Source organism: Salmo salar, chromosome 10 (genome assembly GCF_965601325.2).
Source record: "Salmo salar chromosome 10, fSalSal1, whole genome shotgun sequence".
Classification (NCBI taxonomy): domain Eukaryota; kingdom Metazoa; phylum Chordata; class Actinopteri; order Salmoniformes; family Salmonidae; genus Salmo; species Salmo salar.
Window position 1 is genome coordinate 111,236,720 of NC_138300.1, and position 24,129 is coordinate 111,260,848.

A 24,129-nucleotide genomic window follows, 5' to 3' on the forward strand; every position below is an offset into this window, starting at 1 on the left:
TCACCTTTGTTAGTAGTTATTACTACTCACTCTATAGAGCTCTTGTTTTCATTCTAGACCATCAACGCAATGGGACAGCTCTGCCACACGCTATTTGCACAATCTCTTACAAGGTACGTAATCCTCTCCTGCAAGGTCAGTTTCAATCGAGATCACTGAATTGAGTAATTGAGAAACCACAGTTCGTAGTGCTGGAGTCTCATTGCTGTATATCAGTCCTAACTGTGCTCTCTGTTCGATTCTCTGACCTGAAGCTTCTACCGAGATGGAGGCAGTGTTGTGTGAAACACAGGCAGATTGCATTGCCATTGAGCTCTACTTGACAGTCAAAAATGTCAAGGTATTGTACAACATACAATCAGTGGTGATGCCTCCCATAACTAGCTATCACAGTTTTTCTATACAACTTTGAAGCTAAAAGATGGTTATCTCTCTAGATCTGTGTGAACGACGATCTGGTCTCAAAGAAGTTTGCGTACTTCACAAGCCAGAAGGCCCATCAAACCAGTGGAAAAAATGGTGTTGTTGATAGATCCCCAGCCGTCTTGGCTTGTGACATCTTTTCTGAAACTCAGAACTTCCTGGCTACTGACGGCTGCACCGTACGATCACTTTCAGATTTCCTGCTCCGGCAGCAGGACACAATCGTTCATAATCAAGGTGAATGCACCTTCAGTTATTGTGAAGTCTTCATTAATAGCAGTTTATTATGTCTTCCAAAAAGTTCCCGTTGTAAAATATCACTGCATGAACTTGAGGGGGAAACTCTTAGTAAGATTTTCTTCATTGAACTTTCTTTATTGATCTCTTTAGTGGCTGATCAGTGCCAGCTAACGACATCTGTGAAAGAGGCATCGACGGCTTCCAATGAGGTATCAAATCCAAAGGTGACTGACTATTTTACCCTCAATAAGGTGCAGCAGTTGGAATCATGGCCCAAACAAAAAGTTCTATCTTGTGAAATCAACACTGTTATGTTATTTACTTGTTGTTTTACAGAAAAGTCTAGAAAATGGAAGAAATCCCTTAGAGGGAGGAAAAAAGAAGGCAGCGCAGCAGCAGAACAAGAAATCCAAGACGTTTTCAGAGATTGATGGCGACGAAGACGAGAGGTTTGTTCTATAGGTTTAGTTAATGTTTTATTGCTCTACAGGTCATTTGGCAGTGGGACTGCCTTTTGTAGTATGATAATATCACATTGTTGTCTTTAATCATAGCGTTCTTCTTTCAGCTATGACGAGCCCGGAGAGGACACCGACACATCTCTTGTGTCAGAACTGTTCAAAAGTCTGAATCTGTTAAGGTGAGAATGCTTTAGTCTTCTACTTTCATGCTACGGTTCTAATCTGCTTTGAATGACATTTAATAAAATTCTTACTTGTTCTCGATCTCGACAGATTCATGAAGTTTCTGAATCCTGCTTCGAGCACTCAAAGGGCTGCTATTCCCAACGTGAGTTTCTGGATGATCTCAATGGCCGTTCTCGTTTTTGTAAAAATTCACTTGCACAAGAACTCTGCTTCACATGTTTCTAAGTCGTGAGTGCCCAAACTTTTGCACTATGTGAAACAAAATGGAATCCCCGTAGTGGATCTTGGGTCAAAAAGAGACGTGGACTAATGCTGTAAAGCACCTTTGTTTAATTGTCAGACTGAGCTTATTGAACAGAAGGAGGAACGTGGTGTTCAGAGGATCTCTGCGATCACGGAGAAAGCAGAGGAAGAGCCGGTCACTGCAGCTCAACAGACCGGACAACAGACTGAAACGGCTGTATGGTATGAACACAACCCTCCAGCCACTACCACTCACATTCTTTGTTCTAATTAGAGGACCTCAATGGAGAAAAAAAAGTCTTGTCACTTTAATCCTCAACAATATTGGCATGTGTATCTGTTGCATGGTGTGACATTTATGTATTTTAAATGGTCAAATAAAATAAACTGCTGCCATCCTTTCAACCACAACCATCAGTTTACCACTACTGCTCACATTTGTTTTGTATTCTAATGCTACCTCGCTTTCAACCATGACTTGGCCCATATGTAAGTTAGTGAATTGGTCAGAGTTGTTTTAAAGCGCCATCTGCTGAATGCTTTTATAGTAACGGTGAAAGTCAACCTGTGGATCGACAATGCACTGAACAAAAGTATATCACATTAAAAGCTAAGACAAGTGATATGTGTGTTTTCTCACAATTAAACTTTGTTGAATTTCTTGGGTGAACGTTTTTTTTTTATATTTATAAACGGAACATGCAACAATTTTCAAAGACTTTAGTTCATATGAGGAAATCAGTCAATTTGAAATAAAATTCATTAGGCCCTAATCTATGGATTTCACATGACTGGGAATACAGATATGTATCTGTCAGTCACAGAACTTAAAGGAGCCTCATGATCTTGTCACAGTATTTCTGTTCATTCAAATTACCATTGATAAAATGCAATTGTGCTCGTTGTCCGTCCATACCATACCGCCACCATGGGGCACTCTGTTCACACCGTTGACATCAGCAAACGCTCACCCACATGACGCCATGCACGTGGTCTGCGGGTGTGAGGCCACTTGGACGTACTGCTAAATTCTCTAAAATGACATTGGAGGCGGCTTATGGTAGAGAAATGAACATTACATTCTCTGGCAACAGCTCTGGTGAACATTCCTGCAGTTAGCATGCCAACTGCATGCGCCCTCAACTTGAGACATCTGTGGCATTGTTGTCTGACAAAACTGCACATTTTAAGGTAGCCTTTTATTGTCCCCAGCACAAGGTGCACCTGTGTAATGATCATGCTGTTTAATCAGCTTCTTGATATGTCACACCTGTCAGGTGGATGGATTATCTTGACAAAGGAGAAATGCTTACTAACAGAGATGTAAACACATTTGTGCACATTTGAGAGTAGTAAGCTTTTTGAGCATATGGAAAGTGTTAGGGATTTCTTTATTTCAGGTCATGAAACATGGAACCAACACTTTACATGTTGCGTTTTATATTTTTGTTATTAATGTGAATGTCTGTACTAAAGTGTAATCTGTGTTTCCAGTACTCCTAGTGACCTAGAAGACCGGACACAAGAGTTTGTCTTCACAGAGCAGCCAACCATTGAGGAGGAGCTCGTCTGTGCTCGGTTGTTGCAGTTGCTAAACCCTGACTCTCTGAACCCAGATGTAGACTCATCAGAAGTCACTGTAAGCATCGAATCAACCTTCATTTATACAAAAAATGTAAATAATCATCCATGGACTGGATGCAGATATACTCTTCACTTCCTTCTTGGGTAGCTTTCACCAAATGTATTGACATGTTTTGTGCACATACAATAATATCTACTGTGCATGACTGATTTAAATGTGTTCCTCATGTCAGATTGTCCATACTGATCCAAGCAGGAGTGGGATAATGGTGCATTCTGCCTTTACTCTGGACCCCTGCACCAGTCTGGCCAATGCTCCAATCACTGACACCTTCCGGAGGGTTGGTTTGCTTTCAACTATGTTCTAACATTCGGATGGAACGTATTTTGAATGCACTGAGCGCTGTACATTGCTCTGGATAAGAGCGCCTGCTAAATGACTATAAAGTAAATGTATTTACAACTGTGAAAATGTGATGTTAGGAATATGATAATGGAAGTTGAGATTGTTCAGTATAAATGTAAATAGTTGAACATTTGAAATGACTGTTCAACATTTTACCCTGAAGATCTTAGGTAATAATAATGTCCTGTCGCATGGGCAGCAGGTAGCCTAGTAGTTAAGAGCATTGGGCCAATAACCGAAGGTCGCTTGTTCTAATCCCCAAGCTGACTAAGTGAAAAATCTGTAAATGTCTAGACTAGTATGTCATGAAGACTGGTATGTGCATCGTGTTCCTTTTCAGATCTTGATGAGGAAAAAGTATGTCGGCCCGTCTGTGGCTGAGAGTTACTGCTGGCCGGCGGTGGCCAGGGGCTGTGACACGGTCCTCATCTCCCACAGCGGAGACCAGCCCCTCACCTACATCCCACCGTTCCTGGCCCACATGCAGCTCTCCTCCGTCTTCAGCGCCCTCTCTTCTCGTACCGGGGTGAGTTGAGCAAGTAGAGCACTAGACAGGAATGGTGCGATTTCCAGTGTTTCCCCTGCTATTATTGTGGTGGATTACTATCTCTGTTTGCCCCCTAATAAAATTGTCTGGCTTCAATTAGACAGTTGAAAATCTTAGTTTTGGCACAGGCCTCTGCAGCTTCTTTCATTCCACTCTATGTAGACAAAGTAGTATGTAGAAATCTGGGTGTTTAATTGGTTTGTTAGGGTTCCATGGCAAACAGCAGTAACCTACCTAACTATGACCAGTAAGTCAGGCATGGTTTTCTGCTGACAAATCTGCATTTAAAGGATCCATTTGTGTTTATTCCAGTTTATCTAATACCACATTGTATGCGGTCTCCTTCAGCCCATAGCGGTGATCCTGTGCCCGGGGTGGGAGAAAGCCCAGACTGTGATTGACCTTCTGGAGGAGAGCCAGACCGTCCAGGTTCTCCACCCCATGGTCATACTGTTGGGACTGGGAAAGGACGAGGCAAAGACCGTTAAGATCCAGAACAACTGTAAGACCATTATTCACAGGATCAGGACAGTTAAGTTTGACTGACAGACAGACAGACAGACAGGAGTATTACAATCCTCTCCTGCTGTGTGTATATCTCCAGGCCAGGTGGTGGTGACCACTCCATTCAGCCTTGTGCGTCTGCTGCGTTTGCACTGTTTCCTGTTCCTGCGGCTGTGTCACCTGGCGCTGGACGAAGTGGACCTGCTCTTTTCTAGAGCCCCGGATGAGGTGAGAGACACTGACTGTTCTTCAACTGTAGTGATAGGACCGTACAAAAGGAGAGAGTGGGAGATGCACATGGTAAAGAGGGAGGCACAGACAGGAAAATAGCCAAGATGGCACTCAAACCCCTGTCACCAGGGGGTAATACAACTAGACCAGACTCCAGTGCTTTCAACTGCTTAAAGCAGTAATCCCGGTCATCTGCGCTTCAAAGGCAACACCTCACGGCAGACCTCTTCTCCCCTATTTGACCTAGATATTTTGTGTGTATGTACTGATATGTAGGTTGTGTGTGCCGTTTTTTTTTTTATATATGTATTTCTGTCCTTGAGCTGTTCTTGTCTATTAATGTTCTGTATTATTTCATGTTCTGTGTGGACCCCAGGAAGAGTAGATGTGGCTTTCGCAACAGCTAATGGGGATCCTAATACAATACCCCAAAAAAGCTCAGTCTCGTCTGTTTTCCTCCCTCGCCACTGTCTCCTCAGCAGTTTGTCTGACTGTTCTCCTCCTTTCCTCAGATGACCACCATCCTGCAGCACTTCCAGAGGGTGACAGCCAGCGAGGAGCGTGTGTCGTGCCCCAGACAGATCATCGCAGTGGGAAAGCGCTGGAGCCGCCACCTGGAGGGCCTGCTCCACAACCACATGAGCAACCCCACCGTTGTCGTCACAGTGATGGAGGAGGCCGCACTCTATGGAAATGTGCACCAGGTCAGTTTTGAGAGGACTGACAACAAAATAAATCTGAAAACCTACAAAGGTTGGAGGGTCTCCACCATCAGAGAGCTGGTTAAAGCGATAGTTCAGGCAAAATCTATATTTAAGTGGAATTACCCTTACTTTGAGTTGTCTGAAGGCCTATAGTGACAGAATCAGCAATAATCGATTGTTTACTTCTGCCACAGCCAGGATCTAGCATAATTAGCCTCTTCCAAATTCATGAATGTAAACAGCCAGACCGATGTTAGCAAAGCTGCATCGCAAGCAGAAACATCCTAAAAAACACTTTAAACTAAATGTAATAGATTATTGTGGATTCTGTCACTTTGGGCCTTCAGACACAACTCAAGTTAAGGGTAATTCCACTCAAAATAGATTTTGTCTGAACTATCCCTTTAAGTGTGTAGCTATCTCTGATTTGAAGGGCCTGCTGGTTGGATTTGTGATTGATTAAAGCTATGTAATGGGGCAGTAAACCTGCTTTCATCGTATCTCATTTAGACTAGTCATTACTTTTAGTAAGGGAGGAAGGGTCCAAGAGTCAAACAAGGTCTAAAAGTCTCTCAAAGCAAAGTTTCACTCATGTATATGTTCTTCAATAAAAAGTAAAAAAATAGAAAGCTTTCTCATCTTTCTTCTGCCTCCCCAAGATTATCCTGTTGTGTCTGGACTGCACTAAGATCTCTGTCCTGCTCGGGGCACTGGACTTCACCCCCGACGTGGCCCAGAAGACCCTCGTCATCACCAACTCTTCTGAAGAGGCCGAGCATGTCTTCAAGGTAACTACAGCAATCTATAGCTCTAGAACAAAGAGATGTTATTTTGGCAACCTTATTTTTGGATGTCCTGTCTCCTGCTGGTACGGGGTACTATAGAAAGAAAAAGACATTGCTAAATTTTAAAACTTGTAAGATTTGCATTTTGCAACCTTATTTTTGGATGTCTTACCACAAGTGTACAGCACTAGAAAAACAAAAAATACAGTGTTCATGTATATTTAGTCAACTAAATGTTTGTTCCTTGTATCTGTCATTCAGGCTGTTTCAAGCACATCGGCGTTCTCCCTGAAGGTCCATGAGGAGTTAACCTACCAGTTTGACTTTGTGACTGAGCAGTGGAAGAAGCCCATTGGACCTGGCACTCATGTCATTCTGGGTGAACTGACGCACAATTGCATTTTCTTAGGAGTTGACAGTTGCAATGAATAAAAATATCATACATATTTCCATTTTATGGCATAGTCTGCCAGGTCAGCTCAGTTTGCTTGTTTGAAAGTCAGCTTGTCTCAATTTTTTTCTCCAATTTGCCCATTGTCCAATCTGACCTGTTTTTCTTTCCTTGTCTACCAGTCACCACCAATGAGTGTATGAAGTCTTTGGGTATCTGTGATGCTACGTGTGTTGTGCACTACGGCTTCCCAAGCTCACCTAAGCTGTTCGGCAGCCGTCTGTTCTGCATGTCCCAGAACTTCCAGAACCTTTCAGACAAGGTAACGTTAGGACAAACTAATATGTTCTTTCTCTTGCTCAGTCCTGGATTCAGAGCTGAGAGAAGCGTGCACAGCTCTAACTTTTTCTGGGAGACGTCTAGTTTAGCGGGCAGATCTCAAGTCAGAAGATGGCCCTGAGTGGTCTGCTTTTACATAACTTATTCAGATGGCACCCGTGTAAGTGTGTGTCTTTGACTATATGAGGATAGTCTTCTTTGTGAATTCCTTTTCATATTGGGTTCTGTGATTGACAGGAGCGTGCTGCAGAGAGCACGGCCCACCCTGCCAAGTCGGTGCTGCTGCTATCTGAGAGGAATGCCCGTCACGTAATCGGGGTCCTGCGCTACCTAAAGCGTACTGAGACCTCGCTGCCTCCAGAGCTGCTGCACTTTGCCCAGGGAGTCCTGCGGGCTAAGGAGGAACAGAAGTCAGACAGGCCTCTGTGCAGCTACCTCAAGAGCTTTGGCTTCTGCAGGTCAGTGCAGCTGAGATGCAGACAATACTCTGTCAAGAGCATTTCTCTATGGGATAATAAAGCTAGATTTGATTTGCTGTTATGCATGTTACAATACTCAGACATGAGCTGAACCTTGAATTTGGGTACTTTACTTGTTCTATGCACTTAAGAATAGAACTTTATAGTTTTGTAATTCATTGCTTTGCTCAAGGGCACAGCAGCAATAGGTGGCACCTGATATTCTTTATGTAGTGCTTAATGTGACTCTTGCTGTATTGCAGGGACAGCAGTGTATGTTCTTATCGACACTCCATCAGCCCCATAACAGACCAGCCACTGCAACCAGACTCTGGAACTATTGTGGTGAGTCAGCATATTATATGATAACACTTGTTTCGGGGGTGTAGATATCAGGCAAGAACACATGCCAAAGTTGGACATATCCTCTCAAGCTTTTCCAATGAGATCACAGGTGTAATATAGCTTAATATGCTATCTGAATGTATACAAATGAAGAAATGTATTTTTTTTTCACTCTTACGTTTGAAAGGTTCTGCCCTTGTTCATCAAGACTGCTTCCGTCTACTACGGACGCATTGTGAGTAAGAAGGAGGACAGTTATGAGAGCCTGGCAGCAGAGATGACTACATACTACGCCGCTGAGAAGCTGGGTGCTAAGGAGGTTCTGGAGGGAGGGCTGTACGGAGTACAAGAGGATGAGGTCTACCACAGGTCAGAAAACAAACACCAAACAACATTAATTCAGTCACTTTCATAACTGATGATGTATGTGATATGGCCATGAAGCAGGTTTAAACAACATGCCAAGTAATGGTTACATGCAGTGAAGTGTAGTCCAAATCCTCTGGTTGGGTCAAATGCTTTTGTCACATATCAACCCAATGCCACTCTACCTCTCGTTCCTTAACAACTCCTCCCACTGCTCCTCTCCTACCTGTCATGCAGGGTGCGGGTGACTTCGGTGCCGGACAAGGGTGAGTGGATGTTCTGCAACGTGAGGGCTCTGTTCCTGGATGAGGGGCGTGAGCAGGAGGTGAAGTCCCACCAGCTGCTGCAGCTGCCGGCCCAGTTCCACACACTGCCGCCCCAGGCTTTGGAAATCATTGTCTGCAGGGCCATGCCCATCGACGCTGAGGTCAAATGGAACCCCAAGGTCTCTTACACAGGCTGCACTCACTGGGCTCTTTCTCACTCACTTTTTGGGAGCTCATCTTTAGCGATAGAACATTTAAATGATTAGAACCAAAGACCATGAACTATGTTACAGAAGCTAAAATTATGTGTTAAGATTAATAAAAATAATAATAATAATTTCACGATTATTTAACCAGGTAGGCCAGTTGAGAACAAGTTCTCATTTACAACTGCGACCTGGCCAAGATAATGCAAAGCCCTTGCGACACAAAATATGGGGATGAGGTAGTTGGGTGGGCTATTTACAGATGGGCTGTGTACAGGTGCAGTGATCGGTAAGCTGCTCTGACATCTGATGCTTAAAGTTAGTGAGGGAGATATGTCTCCAGCTTCAGTGATTTTTGCAATTCGTTCCAATCATTGGCAGCAGAGAACTGGAAGGAAAGGCGGCCAAAGGAGGAGTTGGCTTTGGGGATGACCAGTGAAATATACCTACTGGAGCGCATGCTATGGGTGGGTGTTGCTACTGTGACCAGTGAGCTGAGATAAGGCGGGGCTTTACCTAGCAAAGACAGTGTGTTGGAGGCTATTTTGTATATGACATTGCCGAAGTCAAGGATCGGTAGGATAGTCAGTTTTACGAGGGTATGTTTAGCAGCATAAGTGAAGGAGGCTTTGTTGAGAAATAGGAAGCCGATTCTAGATGCTTAATGTGAGTCTGGAAAGGGAGTTTAGTCTAGCCAGACACTTAGGTATTTATAGTTGTCCACATATTCTAAGTTCGAACAGTCCAGAGTAGTGAAGCTAGACGGGCGGGCGGGTGCGAGCAGCGATCAGTTGAAGAGCATGCATTTAGTTTTACTTGCATTTAAGAGCAGTTGGAGGCCACGGAAACAGTGTTGTATGGCATCGAAGCTCGTCTGGAGGGTAGTTAACAGTGTCCAAAGAAGGGCCAGATGTATACAGAATGGTGTCATCTGCGTAGAGGTGGATCAGAGAATCGCCAGCAGCAAGAGCGACATCATAAATATATATACACAGAGAAAAGAGTCGGCCTGAGAATTGAACCCTGTGGAACCCCCAGAGACTGCCAGAGGTCCGGACAACAGGCCCTCCGATTTTACACTGAATTCTATCTGAGAAGTTGTTGGTGAGAAGTTGTCATTTGAGAAACCAAGGCTGTTGAGTCTGCTGATAAGAATGCGGTGATTGCCAGAGTCGAAACCTTGGCCAGGTCGACGAAGATGGCTGCACAGTACTGTCTTTTATCGATGGCGGTTATGATATCATTTATGACCTTGAGCGTGGCTGAGGTGCACCCATGACCAGCTCGGAAACCAGATTGCATCGCAGAGAAGGTACGGTGGGATTCTAAATGGTAGGTCATCTGTTTGTTAACTTGGCTTTCAAAGACTTTAGAAAGGCAGGGTAAGATAGACATAGGTCTGTAACAGTCTGGGTCTGGAGTATCTTCCCCTTTTGAAGAGGGGGATGACCGTGGCATCTTTCCAATCTTTAGGGATCTGTGACAATACGAATGAGAGGTTGAACAGGCTAGTAATAGGGGTTGCAACAATTGCGGCGGATAATTTTAGAGCGGGTCCAGATTGTCTAGCCCAGCTGATTTGTAGGGGTCCAGATTTTTCAGCTCTTTCAGAACATCAGCTATCTGGATTTGGGTGAAGGAGAAGTGTGGGAGACTTGGGAAAGTTGCTGTGGGCGGTGCAGAGCTGTTTGCTGCAGTAGGGGTAGCCAGGTGGAAAGCATGGCCAGCTGTAGAAAAATGCTTATTGAAATTCTCAATTATAGTGGATTTATCGGTGGTGACAGTGTTTCTTATCCTCAGTGCAGTGGGCAGCTGTGAGGAGGTGCTCTTATTCTCCATGGACTTTACAGTGGCCCAGAACTTTTTTGAGTTTGTGTTACAGGATGCACATTTTTGTTTGAAAAAGCTAGCCTTTGCTTTCCTAACTGCCTGTGTATATTGGTTCCTAACTTCCCTGAAAAGTTGCATATCGCGCGGTCTATTCGATGCTAATGTAGTACGCCACAGGATTTTTTTTGTGCTGGTCAAGTCTGGAGTGAACCAAGGGCTGTATCTGTTCTTAGTTCAATTTTTTTTGAATGGGGCATGCTTTTTTTAAGGTGGTGAGGAAAGCACTTTTAAAGAATAACCAGGCATCCTCTACTGATGGAATGAGGTCAATATCCTTCCAGGATACCCGGGCCACTTCGATCAGAAAGGCCTGCTCGCTGAAGTGTTTTAGGGAGCGTTTGACAGTGATGAGGGGTGGTCGTTGCCCGCGGACCCATTACAGACGCAGGCAGTGATCGCTGAGCTCCTGGTTGAAGACAGCAGAGGTGTATTTAGAGGGCAAGTTGGTCAGGATGATATCTATGAGGGTGCCCGTGTTTACGGATTTAGGGTTGTACCTGGTAGGTTCCTTGATAATTTGTGTGAGATTGAGGGAATCTAGTTTAGATTGTAGGATGGCCAGGGTGTTAAGCATATCTCGGTTTAGGTCACCTAACAGTACGAACTCTGAAGATAAATGGGGGGGCAATTATTTCACATATGGTGTCCAGGGCACAGCTGGGGGGTCTATAACAAGCGGCAACAGTGAGACTTCTTTCTGGAAAGGTGGATTTTTGAATGTAGAAGCTCGAACTGTTTGGGCACAGACCTGGAGAGCATGACAGAACTCTGCAGACTATCTCTGCAGTAGATTGCAACTCCACCCCTTTTGGCAGTTCTATCTTTTTGGAAAATGTTGTAGAAAGGGAATGGAAATTTCAGAATTTTTGGTGGCCTTCCTAAGCCAGGATTCAGACACTGCTAGGACATCAGGGTTGGCGGAGTGTGCTAAAGTAGTGAATTAAACACACTTAGGGAGGAGGCTTCTGGATAACATGCATGAAACCAAGACTTTTACGGTTACAGAAGTCAACAAATGATAGCGCCTGGGGAATAGGAGTGAAACTGGGGGCAAACAGGGCCTGTGTTAACCTCTACATCACCGGAGTAGGAAAAGGTTATGGCTGAAGGCTATAAGAACTGGTCGTCTAGTGCGTTGGGAACAGAGAATAAAAGGAACAGATTTCTGGGCGTGGTGGAATAGATTCAGGACATAATTGTGATTGCTGAGACTCGTATTGTGAATGCCAATTGCTATTGTTGGACCTTACCTTTTCAAAGTGTTTAACTAATGACTCTAGAACAACAAGTTAGTGACATTATTCTAATGGTGTGGTTTCAGGTCACCAGGGCCATCAGTCAGAAGATCAAAGGCCTGCAGCACCAAGCCAAGGTTGTTCTGTGTTTGGGAAACACGGTCTTCGTCGATCCCATGGTAGGTTCTTCTACTCCAACTACAGACAGCTGAATTTCAACAAATCTTCAACACAAACACTTAATCCTGGTGCGGCAGGTAGACTAGCGGTTAAGAGCGTTAGGCCAGTAAACGAAAGGTTGCTGGTTCGAATCCTAGAGCTGACTAGGTGTAAAATCTGTCTATGCAAGGCATTTAACTCTAATTGTTCCAGTAAATGGCTCAGGATAAGAGCGTCTGCAAAATTACTAAAATGTAAAAATGTGCTTTGTTCTCAGGTGCGGATGACCCGACTACCAGGTCTGAAGACCTTCATAAATGAGTACAACGTCCACGCTGAGATCCTGAGCACGGGGATGGGCACCTGTAACCCTCAGCACCTGGACCTGCTGAAGGAGCTCTGCCAGGGGGCTGGGCCTGGAGCCAGTGCTGGGGATGCCCCGCTCACCACGGTGTGAGTTCAGTCCTCTATGCCCATGGGTAACCAGGCTTTTGGCACCATGGGACCTCCATAATACAAGATACTGTACACTGACATCCAACAGCATTCTTCACTTATAATACGGCACAATGTAATACAGCATGTTAAAATGGATGCTGCTACACCAGGGGCTATGTGCAGATATGGGAGTTATGTCAGATAGGACATGGCGGTCATTCAATTTTTTTCTCCTCAGTACTTAATGAGACCACTGCATTACCAAACTATTATGATTGTGTGTCGTGACTCGGGTCTGCTTGGTTTGTTTGTTAGGCCGGATGACTCTGGGGTGACCTTGGAGGACAAGGTGCAGGCTGCAGAGGAGGCCCTGGTCCACAGGATGAGGGCAGCTGTCGAGCGCTTACACTGTGGCCAGGAGGTTTCTGTAGACCTGCCCCAGACCCAAACGTCTGTGCTTCATGCCCAGACAGACTTGTCCCAGTGCCATATGAAGGCCTCAGCAGATCTGCACCAGATGGACCAGAAGGTCTTTGCTCATGCACCCCAGCCTCGGATGAACCATGTCTTTGTATACCCGACCCAGCTCTCGCCCAAGCCACAGGAGGCCCCATTAGCAGCAGTTCCTGATCCAAGCGAGGCTCAACTACCAACACTCATGGACAGGGCCCAGATACCTTCCCCTCTCCCAACACCTAGCGAAGCCCAGATATCTGCCCCACTCCCAACAACTAGCGAGCCACAGTTACCTGCCCCAACAACCACGCACAATGACCCCAAAATGGAGCAATGGAGGAGCCTCATAGCTAACCTCCAAGGCGCCACTCAAACACGGAGGTTGGTGTTCTTCTTCATTTTCACTGGGAAACAGGGGCTTCTTCCTAACTGCTCGCTTACTGTTCTTACTATTGTTTTTCTTTGATGCAGTTGGTCAATAAAAATACATTTTCTAATGTTTGATTCTTTCACTATACAGTGTGGCTCCGCACCCGACCTGTGATATCCCACTGGCCACAGACGTCAATTTAACGTCTATTACACATTGGTTCAACATAATTTCATTGAAATGACGTGGGAAAAAGTTGATTTAGCTAGTATTCTTAGGCTTACATCTGTGCTGAGTGCTCTATCTGGGATCAATGGCTAGTGTTGCATTAATCTCACTTCAACATGTGATGTTCACAAGACTTGTGTTGTCATGCAGGCATACAGCTCTACAAGGATTCACCCCCAAAGACTGGATTTCTGCAGTTCCCCGCCCCATTGAAAATGGTATGAAAACTATTTTAGTTTGATAGTGATCAACAATGTACAAAAAGTACATTTCCTGTATGTCTGTTGAACCACAACATTCACTATTGTTGAAAACAGATAATGATCAACAAAGATGTAGAAAGACTCAAATATTTTGAGTAGTCTACTATGCCATTCACCATTGTTGTACCACATAAGGCTGGCTCTTCATACTACTCCAAGCATGTCACATGTGCAACCAGAGGGGGAAAAAACTCTAGACCACCTTTACTCCACACACAGATGCATACAAAGCTCTTCCCACCCTCCATTTGGCAAATCTGACTATAATTATATCCACCTGATTCCTGCTTACAAGCAAAAACTAAAGCAGGAAGTACCAGTGACTCGCTCAATACGGAAATGGTCAGATGACCGGGATGCTACACTACAGGACTGTTTTGCTAGCACAGACTGGAATATGTTCTGGGATTCATCCAATGGCAATCAGGAGTATTCCACCTCAGTCGTCGGCTTCATCAATATGTGCATTTACGACGTCGTCCCCACAGTGACCGTACGTACATATCCCAACCAGAAGCCATGGATTACAGGCAACATCCGCATCGAGCTAAAGGCTAGAGCTGCCGCTTTCAAGGAGTGGGACATTAATCCGGACACCTATAAGAAATCCTGCTATGCCCTCAGACTACCCATCAAACAAGCAAAGCGTCAATACAGGATTAAGATTGAATCCTACTACACCGGCTCTGATGCTCGTCGGATGTGGCAGGGCTTGAAAACTATTACGGACTATAAAGGGAAACCCAGACGCGAGCTGCCCAGTAACGCGAGCCAACCAGATGAGCTAAATGCCTTTTATGCTCGATTCGAGGCAAGCAACACTGAAGCATGCACAAGAGCACCAGCTGTTCTGGGTAATAACTGTCTAATAACGCTCTCGGTAGCCGACGTGAGCAAGACTTTTAGACAGGTCAACATTCACAAAGCCATGGGGCCATATGGTTTACCAGGACGTGTACTCTTATCATGTGCAGACCAACTGGCAAGTGTCTTCACTGACATTGTCAACCTCTCCCTGACTGACTCTGTAATACCTACATGTTTCAAGCAGACCACCATAGTCCCTGTGCCCAAGGAAGCGAAGGTAACCTGCCTAAATGATTACCGCCCCGTAGCACTCACGTCGGTTGCCATGAAGTGCTTTGAAAGTCTGGTCATGGCTTACATCAACAGCATCCTCCCGGATACCCTAGACCCACTCCAATTTGCATACCGCCCCAACAGATCACAGATAAGGCAATCGCACCCCACACTGACCTTTCCCACCAGGACTAAAGGAACACCTATGTGAGAATGCTGTTCATTGACTACAGCTCAGTCTTCAACACCATAGTGCCCTGTAACAGTATAGCTTCTGTCCCTCTCCTCGCCCCTACCTGGACTCGAACCAGGGAGCCTCTGCACACATCGACAACAGCCACCCTCGACACATCGTTACCCATCGCTCCACAAAAGCTTCGGCCCTTGTAGAGCAAGGGGAACAACTACTTCAAGGTCTCAGAGCGAGTGACGTCACCGATTGAAACGCTATTAGCGAGCACCCTGCTAACTAGCTAGCCATTTCACACCGGTTACACCCACAAAGCTCATCACTAAGCTAAGGACCCTGGAAATAAACACCTCCCTCTGCAACTGGATCTTGGACTTCCTGACAGGCAGCCCCGAGGTGGTAAGGGTAGGCAACGACACGTCTGCCACACTGATCCTCAACACTGGGGCCTCTCGGGTGTGTACTTAGTCCCCTCCTGTACTCCCTGTTCACCCACAACTGGGTGGCCAAACACGACTCCAACACCATCATTAAGTTTGCTGATGACTCAAGTGGTAGGCCTGATCACCGACAACGATGAGGCAGCCTATAGGGAGGAGGTCAGACAACCACCTCTCCCTCAGCACAACAACCTCTCCCTCAATGTGAGCAAGACAAAGGAGCTGATTGTGGACTACAGGAAAAGGCAGGCCGAACAGGCCTCATTAACATCAACGGGGCTGTAGTGGAGCGGGTCGAGAGTTTCAAGTTCCTTGGTGTCCACATCACCAACGATCTATCATGGTCCAAACACACCAATACAGTCATGAAGAGGGCAGAACAGAACCTTTTCCCCATCAGGAGACTGAAAAATATATTAAGGGTCTCCAGATCTTCATAGTTCTACAGCTGCACCATCGAGAGCATCCTGACCGGTTGCATCACTGCCTGGTATGGCAACTGCTCAGCATCTGACCGTAAGGCGTTATAGAGGGTAGTGCGGATGACCCAGTACATCACTGGGGCCAAGCTTCCTGCAATCCAGGACCTATATAATAGGCGGTGTCAGAGGAAAGCCCATAACACCCAAGTCATAGACTGTTTTCTCTGCTACCGCACGGCAAGCGGTACCGGAGCGCCAAGTCTAGGACCAAAAAGCTCCTTAACAGCTTCTACCCTCAAGCCATAAGACTGCTGAACAATTAATCAAATGGCCACCGGACTATTACATTGACCCCCGCCCCCCCCCCCTCCTCCATTTGTTGCAACCTGCTGTTTCTTATCTATGCATTGTCACTTCACCCCTACCTACATTTACAAATTACCTCTAAGCTGTACCCCCGCACACTGTGTTTTTATAATTTTTTACTTTAGTTTATTTGGTAAGTATTTTCTTAACTCTTCTTGAACTGCACTGTTGGTTAAGGGCTTGTAATTAAGCATTTCACGGAAAGGTCTACACTTGTTATATTCGGCGCATGTGACAAAGTTTGATTTGTCTTATTCAGGTAATTTGGTCGATGAGAAGCAAGTCAACGGCCAGCAAGTCATCAACGGTGAGAAAGTCATCAGTGTTGACAAGGTTGCTGTGGATGCACCAAAACGGTATTTGAGGTACACGTATCCCTTATATTTCTGAATATTCAAATGAAGCTTTCTGTTTGTGTTAAATTCAGTTAATAAATACACTGCTCCAAAAAATAAAGGGAACACTAAAATAACACATCCTAGATCTGAATGAAAGAAATAATCTTATTAAATACTTTTTTCTTTACATAGTTGAATGTGCTGACTACAAAATCACACAAAAATAATCAATGGAAATCCAATTTATCAACCCATGGAGGTCTGGATTTGGAGTCACACTCAAAATTAAAGTGGAAAACCACACTACAGGCTGATTCAACTTTGATGTAATGTCCTTAAAACAAGTCAAAATGAGGCTCAGTAGTGTGTGTGGCCTCCACGTGCCTGTATGACCTCCCTACAACGCCTGGGCATGCTACTGATGAGGTGGCGGATGGTCTCCTGAGGGATCTCCTCCCAGACCTGGACTAAAGCATCCGCCAACTCCTGGACAGTCTGTGGTGCAACGTGGCGTTGGTGGATGGAGCGAGACATGATGTCCCAGATGTGCTCAATTGGATTCAGGTCTGGGGAATGGGCGGGCCAGTCCATAGCATCAATGCCTTCCTCTTGCAGGAACTGCTGACACACTCCAGCCACGAGGTCTATCATTTTCTTGCATTAGGAGGAACCCAGGGCCAACCGCACCAGCATATGGTCTCACAAGGGGTCTGAGGATCTCATCTCGGTACCCAATGGCAGTCAGGCTACCTCTGGCGAGCACATGGAGGGCTGTGCGGCCCCCCCAAAGAAATGCCACCCCACACCATGAGAAATGCCACCCCACCGCCAAACCGGTCATGCTGGAGGATGTTGCAGGTAGCAGAACGTTCTCCACGGCGTCTCCAGACTCTGTCATGTCTGTCACGTGCTCAGTGTGAACCTGCTTTAATCTTTGAAGAGCACAGGGCGCCAGTGGCGAATTTGCCAATCTTGGTGTTCTCTGACAAATGCCAAACGTCCTGCACGGTGTTGGGCTGTAAGCACAACCCCCACCTGTGGACGTCGGGCCCTCATACCACCCTCATGGAGTCTGTTTCTTACCGTTTGAGCAGACACATGCACATTTGTGGCCTGCTGGAGGTCATTTTGCAGGGCTCTGGCAGTGCTCCTCCTGCTCCTCCTTGCACAAAGGCGGAGGTAGCGGTCCTGCTGCTGGGTTGTTGCCCTCCTACGGCCTCCTCCACGTCTCCTGATGTACTGGCCTGTCTCCTGGTAGCGCCTCCATGCTCTGGACACTACGCTGACAAACACAGCAAACCTTCTTGCCACAGCTCGAATTGATGTGCCATCCTGGATGAGCTGCACTACCTGAGCCACTTGTGTGGGTTGTAGACTCCGTCTCATGCTACCACTAGAGTGAAAGCACCGCCAGCATTCAAAAGTGACCAAAACATCACACAGGAAGCATAGGAACTGAGAAGTGGTCTGCAGAACCACTCCTTTATTGGGGGTGTCTTGCTAATTGCCTATAATTTCCACCTGTTGTCTATTCCATTTGCACAACAGCATGTGAAATTTATTGTCAATCAGTGTTGCTTCCTAAGTGGACAGTTTGATTTCACAGAAGTGTGATTGACTTGGAGTTACATTGTGTTGTTTAAGTGTTCCCTTTATTTTTTTGAGCAGTATATATAAATTGACTGAACTGACTCCAATCCATCACAGATTTACATTTAGTTAGTCTTTTTCAGTTTCCATCCACAGATCAAGTGGTTCCAGAGAGATGACACAGTCACACTGAACATAAAGCTCAGAGAACCAGTGGATCAGAGATGTGAATTCTTCCCTGACAGAGTGGTGTACAGGTCTGTTGAATGTCTGTCATGTGTCCTTTCAACCACCTGAACATACATTTAAAAAAAAATCTTAAGTAGCTTGAGGCAAGTGCTGAGCTGTTAATGTTTCTATTCTATGTAAATCTTTTTTCAATTTTAAATAACTCCCTGTGCAAGGTATCATTGTGTGTGCAGGATGAAGTCAACATTGGGGCTGTAATTCCTGGCATCACAAATGAGGGAAGCATTTCATTTGATAATATTTAATCTCTAACTATTGCCTCTAGTGCGTGTGTGAATGACAGGCCTTATCGTGCTGACCTGGAGCTCCACAGTAACGTCACTGCAGAGAGGTGCTCCTGGGAGATGAAGTGCAATGAGCCAGTCATCAGGCTCGTCAAACAGGAGAGGGGAGACTGGAAGATGCTCCTCAAGCAAAAGGTAGTGCTTTTCATTAGAGGGAAAAAATATATTATGTCTATCTCCAAACCTCCTTTGTACAGCTAGCAATACCTGTAGGTAAACATACTTTGGATATTTAGTCCTTTTGACATTTGAGAACAAAAAAAATACAAGACATGACCTTCCAGATGAGGAGTTGTCAGAGTTCTGTTTACAGTAACAGAATGTTCTAGTAGATGTCATGCCTCGTTGTTTATTCATAATGAATATTGATTAAGGTGAATTGTGATGTCCTCAGAGTGCTTTTGTTAGTTTGGATTTCGACCGATTTGAGGAAGATGAAAAGAAGACTTCAAATGGTAAGATTTTAGAATCATTTGCACTACATTCCAGAAGCTAGTTATTTATGTTTATTTGCAGTCAGTTAGCTACCGTCCCAAAGCTCTTTCACTTTTTTAAAATATATTTATTAAACCTTTAACTAGCTTCACTCGCTTTCTATCATTGTATCAAGCCTCTTAAAATGACAAGGAGGCTCCAGTAATGCTTTCACACACCCGCAATATGCAACTTTTCAGAGAAGTCAGGAACCAATATACTCAGTCAGTTAGGAAAGCAAAGGCTAGCTTTTTCAAACAGAAATGTGCATCCTGTTGCACTAATTCCAAAACGTTTTGGGACACTAAAGTCCATGGAGAATAAGAGCACCTCTTCCCAGCTGCCCACTGCACTGAGGATAGGAAACAGTGTCACCACCAATAAATATACGATAATCGATAGTTTCAATAAGCATTTTTCTACGGCTGGCCATGCTTTCCACCTGGCTACCCCTACCCCGGCCAACAGCTCTACACCCCCTGCAGCAGCTTCTCCTTTACACACATCCAGACAGCTGATGTTCTGAAAAATCTGGATCCCTACAAATCAGCTGGGCTAGACAATCTGGACCCTCTCTTTCTAAACTTATACGCTAAAATTGTTGCAACCCCTATTACTAGCCTGTTCAACCTCTGTTTTGTATCGTCTGAGATCCCAAACATTTGGAAAGCTGCCGCGGTCATCCCCCTCTTCAAATATACCCAAACTGTTGTAGACCTATATCCATCCTGCCCTGCCTTTCTAAAATCTTCGAAAGCCAAGTTAACAAACAGATCACCGACCATTTCAAATCCCACCGTACCTTCTCCGCTATGCAATCTGGTTTCCAAGCTGGTCATGGGTGCACCTCAGCCACGCTCAAGGTCCTAAACGATATCATAACCGCCATCGATAAAAGACAGTGCTGTGCAGCCGTTTTCGTCGACCTGGCCAAGGCGTTCGACTCTGTCAATCACCGCGTTCTTATCGGCAGACAACATAACCTTGGGTTTTTTAATGACTGCCTCGCCTGGTTCACCAACTACTTCTCAGATAGAATTCAGTGTGTCAAATCGGAGGGCCTGTTGTCCGGACCTCTGGCAGTCTCTATGGGGGTTCCACAGGGTTCAATTCTCAGGCCGACTCTTTTCTCTGTGTATATATAAATGATGTCGCTCTTGCTGCTGGTGATTCTCTGATCCACCTCTACGCAGACGACACCATTCTGTATACATCTGGCCCTTCTTTGGACACTGTGTTAACAAACCTTCAGACGAGCTTCGATGCCATACAACACTCCTTCCGTGGCCTCCAACTGCTTTTAAATGCTAGTAAAACTAAGTGCGTGCTCTTCAACCGATTGCTGCCCGCACCCGCCCGCTCAACTAGCATCACTACTCTGGACGGTTCTGACTTAGAATATGTGGACAACTACAAATACCTAGGTGTCTAGTTAGACTGTAAACTCTCCTTCCAGACTCACATTAAGCATCTCCATTCCAAAATTAAATCTAGAAACAGCTTCCTATTTCGCAACAAAACCTCCTTCACTCATGCTGCCAAACATACCCTCGTAAAACTGACTATCCTACCGATCCCTGACTTCGGCGATGTCATTTAGAAAATAGCCTCCAACCCTCTACTCACCAAATTGGATGTAGTCTATCACAGTGCCATCCGTTTTGTCACCAAAGCCCCATATACTACCCACCACTGCGACTTATATGCTCTCATTGGCTGGCCCCAGAACAACAGAAAATGACCTTGTGAAGATGCTGGAGGAAACCAGCACAACAGTATCTATATCCACAGTAAAACAAATCCTATATCGACATAACCTGAAAGGCCACTCAGCACGGAAGAAGCCCCTGCTCCAAAACCGCCATAAAATCCGCCAGACTACAGTTTGCAACTGCACATGGGGACAAAGATCGTACTTTTTGGAGAAATGTCCTCTGATCTGATGAAACAAAAATAGAACTGTTTGGCCATAATGACCATCGTTATGTTAGGAGGAAAAAGGTGGAGGCTTGCAAGCCGACGAACACCATCCCAACCGTGAAGCATGGGGGTGGCAGCATCATGTTGTGGGGGTGCTTTGCTGCAGGAGGTACTAGTGCACTTCACAAAATAGATGGCCTCATGAAGAAGGAAAATGTTGTGGATATATTGAAGCAACATCTCAAGACATCAGTCTGAAGTTAAAGCTTGGTCGCAAATGGGTCTTCCAAATGGACAATGACCCCAAGCATCCTTCCAAAGTTGTGGTAAAATGGCTTATTAAGGACAACAAAGTCAAGGTATTAGACTGGCCATTACAAAGCCCTGACCTCAATCATGTAGAAAATTTGTGGGCAGAACTGAAAAAGTGTGTGTGAGCAAGGAGGCCTACAAACCTTAGTTACATCAGCTCTGTCAGGATGAATGGGCCAAAATTCACCCAACTTATTGTGGGAAGCTTGTGGAAGGCTACCCGAAACATTTGACCCATGTTAAGCAATTTAAAGGCAATGCTACCAAATACTAATTGAGTGTATGTAAACTTCTGACCCCCTGGGAAGGTGATGAAAGAAATAAAAGTTGAAATAAATAATTCTCTCTACTATTATTCAGACATTTCACATTCTTAAAATAAAGTGGTGATCCTAAAACAGGGAATTTTTACTAGGATTAAATGTCAGGAATTGTAAAACTGAGTTTAAATGTATTTGGCTACAGTGTATGTAAACTTCCGACTTCAACTGTATATTTCACTGGTCATCCCCAAAGCCAACACTTCCTTTGGCCGCCTTTCCTTCCAGTTCTCTGCTGCCAATGACTGGAACGAATTGCAAAAATCACTGAAGCTGGAGACTTATATCTCCCTCTCTAACTTTAAGCAACAGCTGTCAGAGCAGCTTGCCAATCACTGTACCTGTACACAACCAATCTGTAAATAGCACACCCATCTACCTCATCCCCATATTATTACTTACCCTCTTGCTCTTTTGCACCCCAGTATCTCTACTTTGACATAATCATCTGCACATCTATCACTTCAGTGTTAATGCTAAATTGTAATTGTTTCACCTCTATGGCCTATTTATTGCCTTACCTCCCTACTCTTCTACATTTGCACACACTGTACATAGATTTTTCTATTGTGTTATTGACTGTACGTTTGTTTATGTGTAACTCTGTTGTTTTTATCGCACTGCTTTGCTTTGTCTTGGCCAGGTCGCAGTTGTAAATGAGAACTTGTTCTCAACTGGCCTACCTGGTTAAATAAAGGTGAAATAAAAAATATATAAAAATTTGCCATAGAGAAAACAACAAACTACATTATCAAAAGTATGTGGACACATCAAACATCACATTCCAAACTTATGGGCATTAATATGGAGTTGGTCCCCCCCCCCCTTTGCTGCTATAACAGCCTCCACTCTTCTGGGAAGGCCTTCCACTAGATGTTGGAATATTTCTGCAGGGACTTGCTTCCATTCAGCCTCAAGAGCATAGGTGAGGTCAGGCACTGATGTTGGGCGATTAGTCCTGGCTCGCAGTCAGCATTCCAATTCATCTCAATGGTGTTGAGGTCAGGGCTTTGTGCTGGCCAGTTAAGTTCTTCCACACGTATCTCGACAAACCATTTTTGTATGGACCTCGCTTTGTGCATGGGGACATTGTAATGCTGAAACAGGAAAGGGCCTTCCCAACTGTTGCCACAGAATTGTCTAGAATGTCATTGTATGCTGTAGCGTTAACATTTCCCTTCACTGAAACTAAGGGGCTTTGCTCGATCCATGAAAAACATCCCCAGACCATTATTCCTCCTCCATCAAACTTTACAGTTGGCGCTGCATTCCGGTGTGTCTTTTTCCTAATGCAGTTTTGCCAAAACCACGCCCAGTTATTCAGAGGGGCATCCTACAATTCTTTGCGAGCTCTCCAAGTCTCAAAGTTCGGAAGTGAATATCGCAGTGCGAATTTTGTCACTGATTTAATAACATTTTCCCTTGTATTTCAAGGTTCAAAAATATAATAATATAATGTCGTGGACTGAGCTAGCCATTAATGTCCCTTAACGCTCAAAGACATTCAATGGCTGTAGCATAGTGTTCGACTGAATGATTAGCTAATAAATATTTGAGAAATTATGAATAATAAGTGTTTTTACATGATAATAGACTACTAATGATAATATAACTTCAAATACCGAGCTAGTAACGTTAAGGGAATTCAGAAGAGTTCTCTGAGACATTTTTACAACTCATTCAAATTCTGAAAATAAATACATGGGCAAATGTTACCAAACATGATATAATAGGCCTGCATTACGGTAGGAAGCTAATTGTTAAATTACACTTTCCATCCTTACCTTGGAAGGTCACTGTCTCTGCTCTGATCGCCTGTGAGTGAGACAACGCTAGCTAGCCAATGGAAGCGTAGTAGAACGCCCCTCTGATTAACGGGGTGTGGTTTTGGATGAACTTTGTTGGGGAAAAGCAAGACGCCATTTGGGCAGGTAGCGTTCTCCTGGCATATGCTGTAGCATTGACTTCCCTTCACTGGATGTAAGGTGCCTAGCCTGAACCATGAAAAACCGCCGCAGACCATTATTCCTCATCCACCAAACTTTACAGTTGGCACTGCATTCTGGCAGGTAGCGTTCTCCTGGCATCCGCCAAACCCAGATTCGTTCATCGGACAGCCAGATGGTGAAGCGTGATTCATCACTCCCAGAGAACGCGTTTCCACTGCTCCAATGGCGGCCAGGTTTACACCAATCCAGCCGACGCTTGGCATTGCACATGGTGATCTTAGGCTTGTGTGTGGCTGCTCGGCCATGGAAACCCATTTCAGGAAACTCCCAATGAACTGGGCTTGTGCTGACGTTGCTTACAGAGGCAGTTTGGAACTCGGTAGTAAGTGTTGCAACCGAGGACAGATAATGTTTACGTGCTTCAGCACTCGGTGGTCCCATTCTGTGAGCTTGTGTAGCCTACCAATTCGC

At 44.9% G+C, this 24,129-nt stretch overlaps 1 protein-coding gene across 1 annotated transcript in view; it reads left to right on the forward strand.

Moving 5' to 3' along the window:
- tdrd12 (tudor domain containing 12) overlaps positions 1-24,129 on the forward strand; it is a 33,224-nt gene that overhangs the window by 1,909 nt on the left and 7,186 nt on the right. The window contains exons 6-34 of the mRNA XM_014125573.3: positions 58-113; positions 255-340; positions 438-660; positions 814-887; positions 1,000-1,112; positions 1,232-1,303; positions 1,398-1,452; positions 1,651-1,775; positions 3,048-3,192; positions 3,371-3,478; positions 3,884-4,069; positions 4,439-4,592; positions 4,695-4,822; positions 5,338-5,529; positions 6,189-6,317; positions 6,576-6,693; positions 6,888-7,027; positions 7,282-7,502; positions 7,766-7,847; positions 8,035-8,216; positions 8,451-8,658; positions 11,897-11,989; positions 12,247-12,422; positions 12,723-13,244; positions 13,612-13,679; positions 16,482-16,587; positions 18,294-18,407; positions 18,665-18,818; positions 19,078-19,138. Coding sequence (XP_013981048.3) covers positions 58-113; positions 255-340; positions 438-660; positions 814-887; positions 1,000-1,112; positions 1,232-1,303; positions 1,398-1,452; positions 1,651-1,775; positions 3,048-3,192; positions 3,371-3,478; positions 3,884-4,069; positions 4,439-4,592; positions 4,695-4,822; positions 5,338-5,529; positions 6,189-6,317; positions 6,576-6,693; positions 6,888-7,027; positions 7,282-7,502; positions 7,766-7,847; positions 8,035-8,216; positions 8,451-8,658; positions 11,897-11,989; positions 12,247-12,422; positions 12,723-13,244; positions 13,612-13,679; positions 16,482-16,587; positions 18,294-18,407; positions 18,665-18,818; positions 19,078-19,138 — 4,091 coding nt within the window. The remainder of the gene's footprint in view (positions 1-57; positions 114-254; positions 341-437; positions 661-813; positions 888-999; positions 1,113-1,231; positions 1,304-1,397; positions 1,453-1,650; positions 1,776-3,047; positions 3,193-3,370; positions 3,479-3,883; positions 4,070-4,438; positions 4,593-4,694; positions 4,823-5,337; positions 5,530-6,188; positions 6,318-6,575; positions 6,694-6,887; positions 7,028-7,281; positions 7,503-7,765; positions 7,848-8,034; positions 8,217-8,450; positions 8,659-11,896; positions 11,990-12,246; positions 12,423-12,722; positions 13,245-13,611; positions 13,680-16,481; positions 16,588-18,293; positions 18,408-18,664; positions 18,819-19,077; positions 19,139-24,129) is intronic.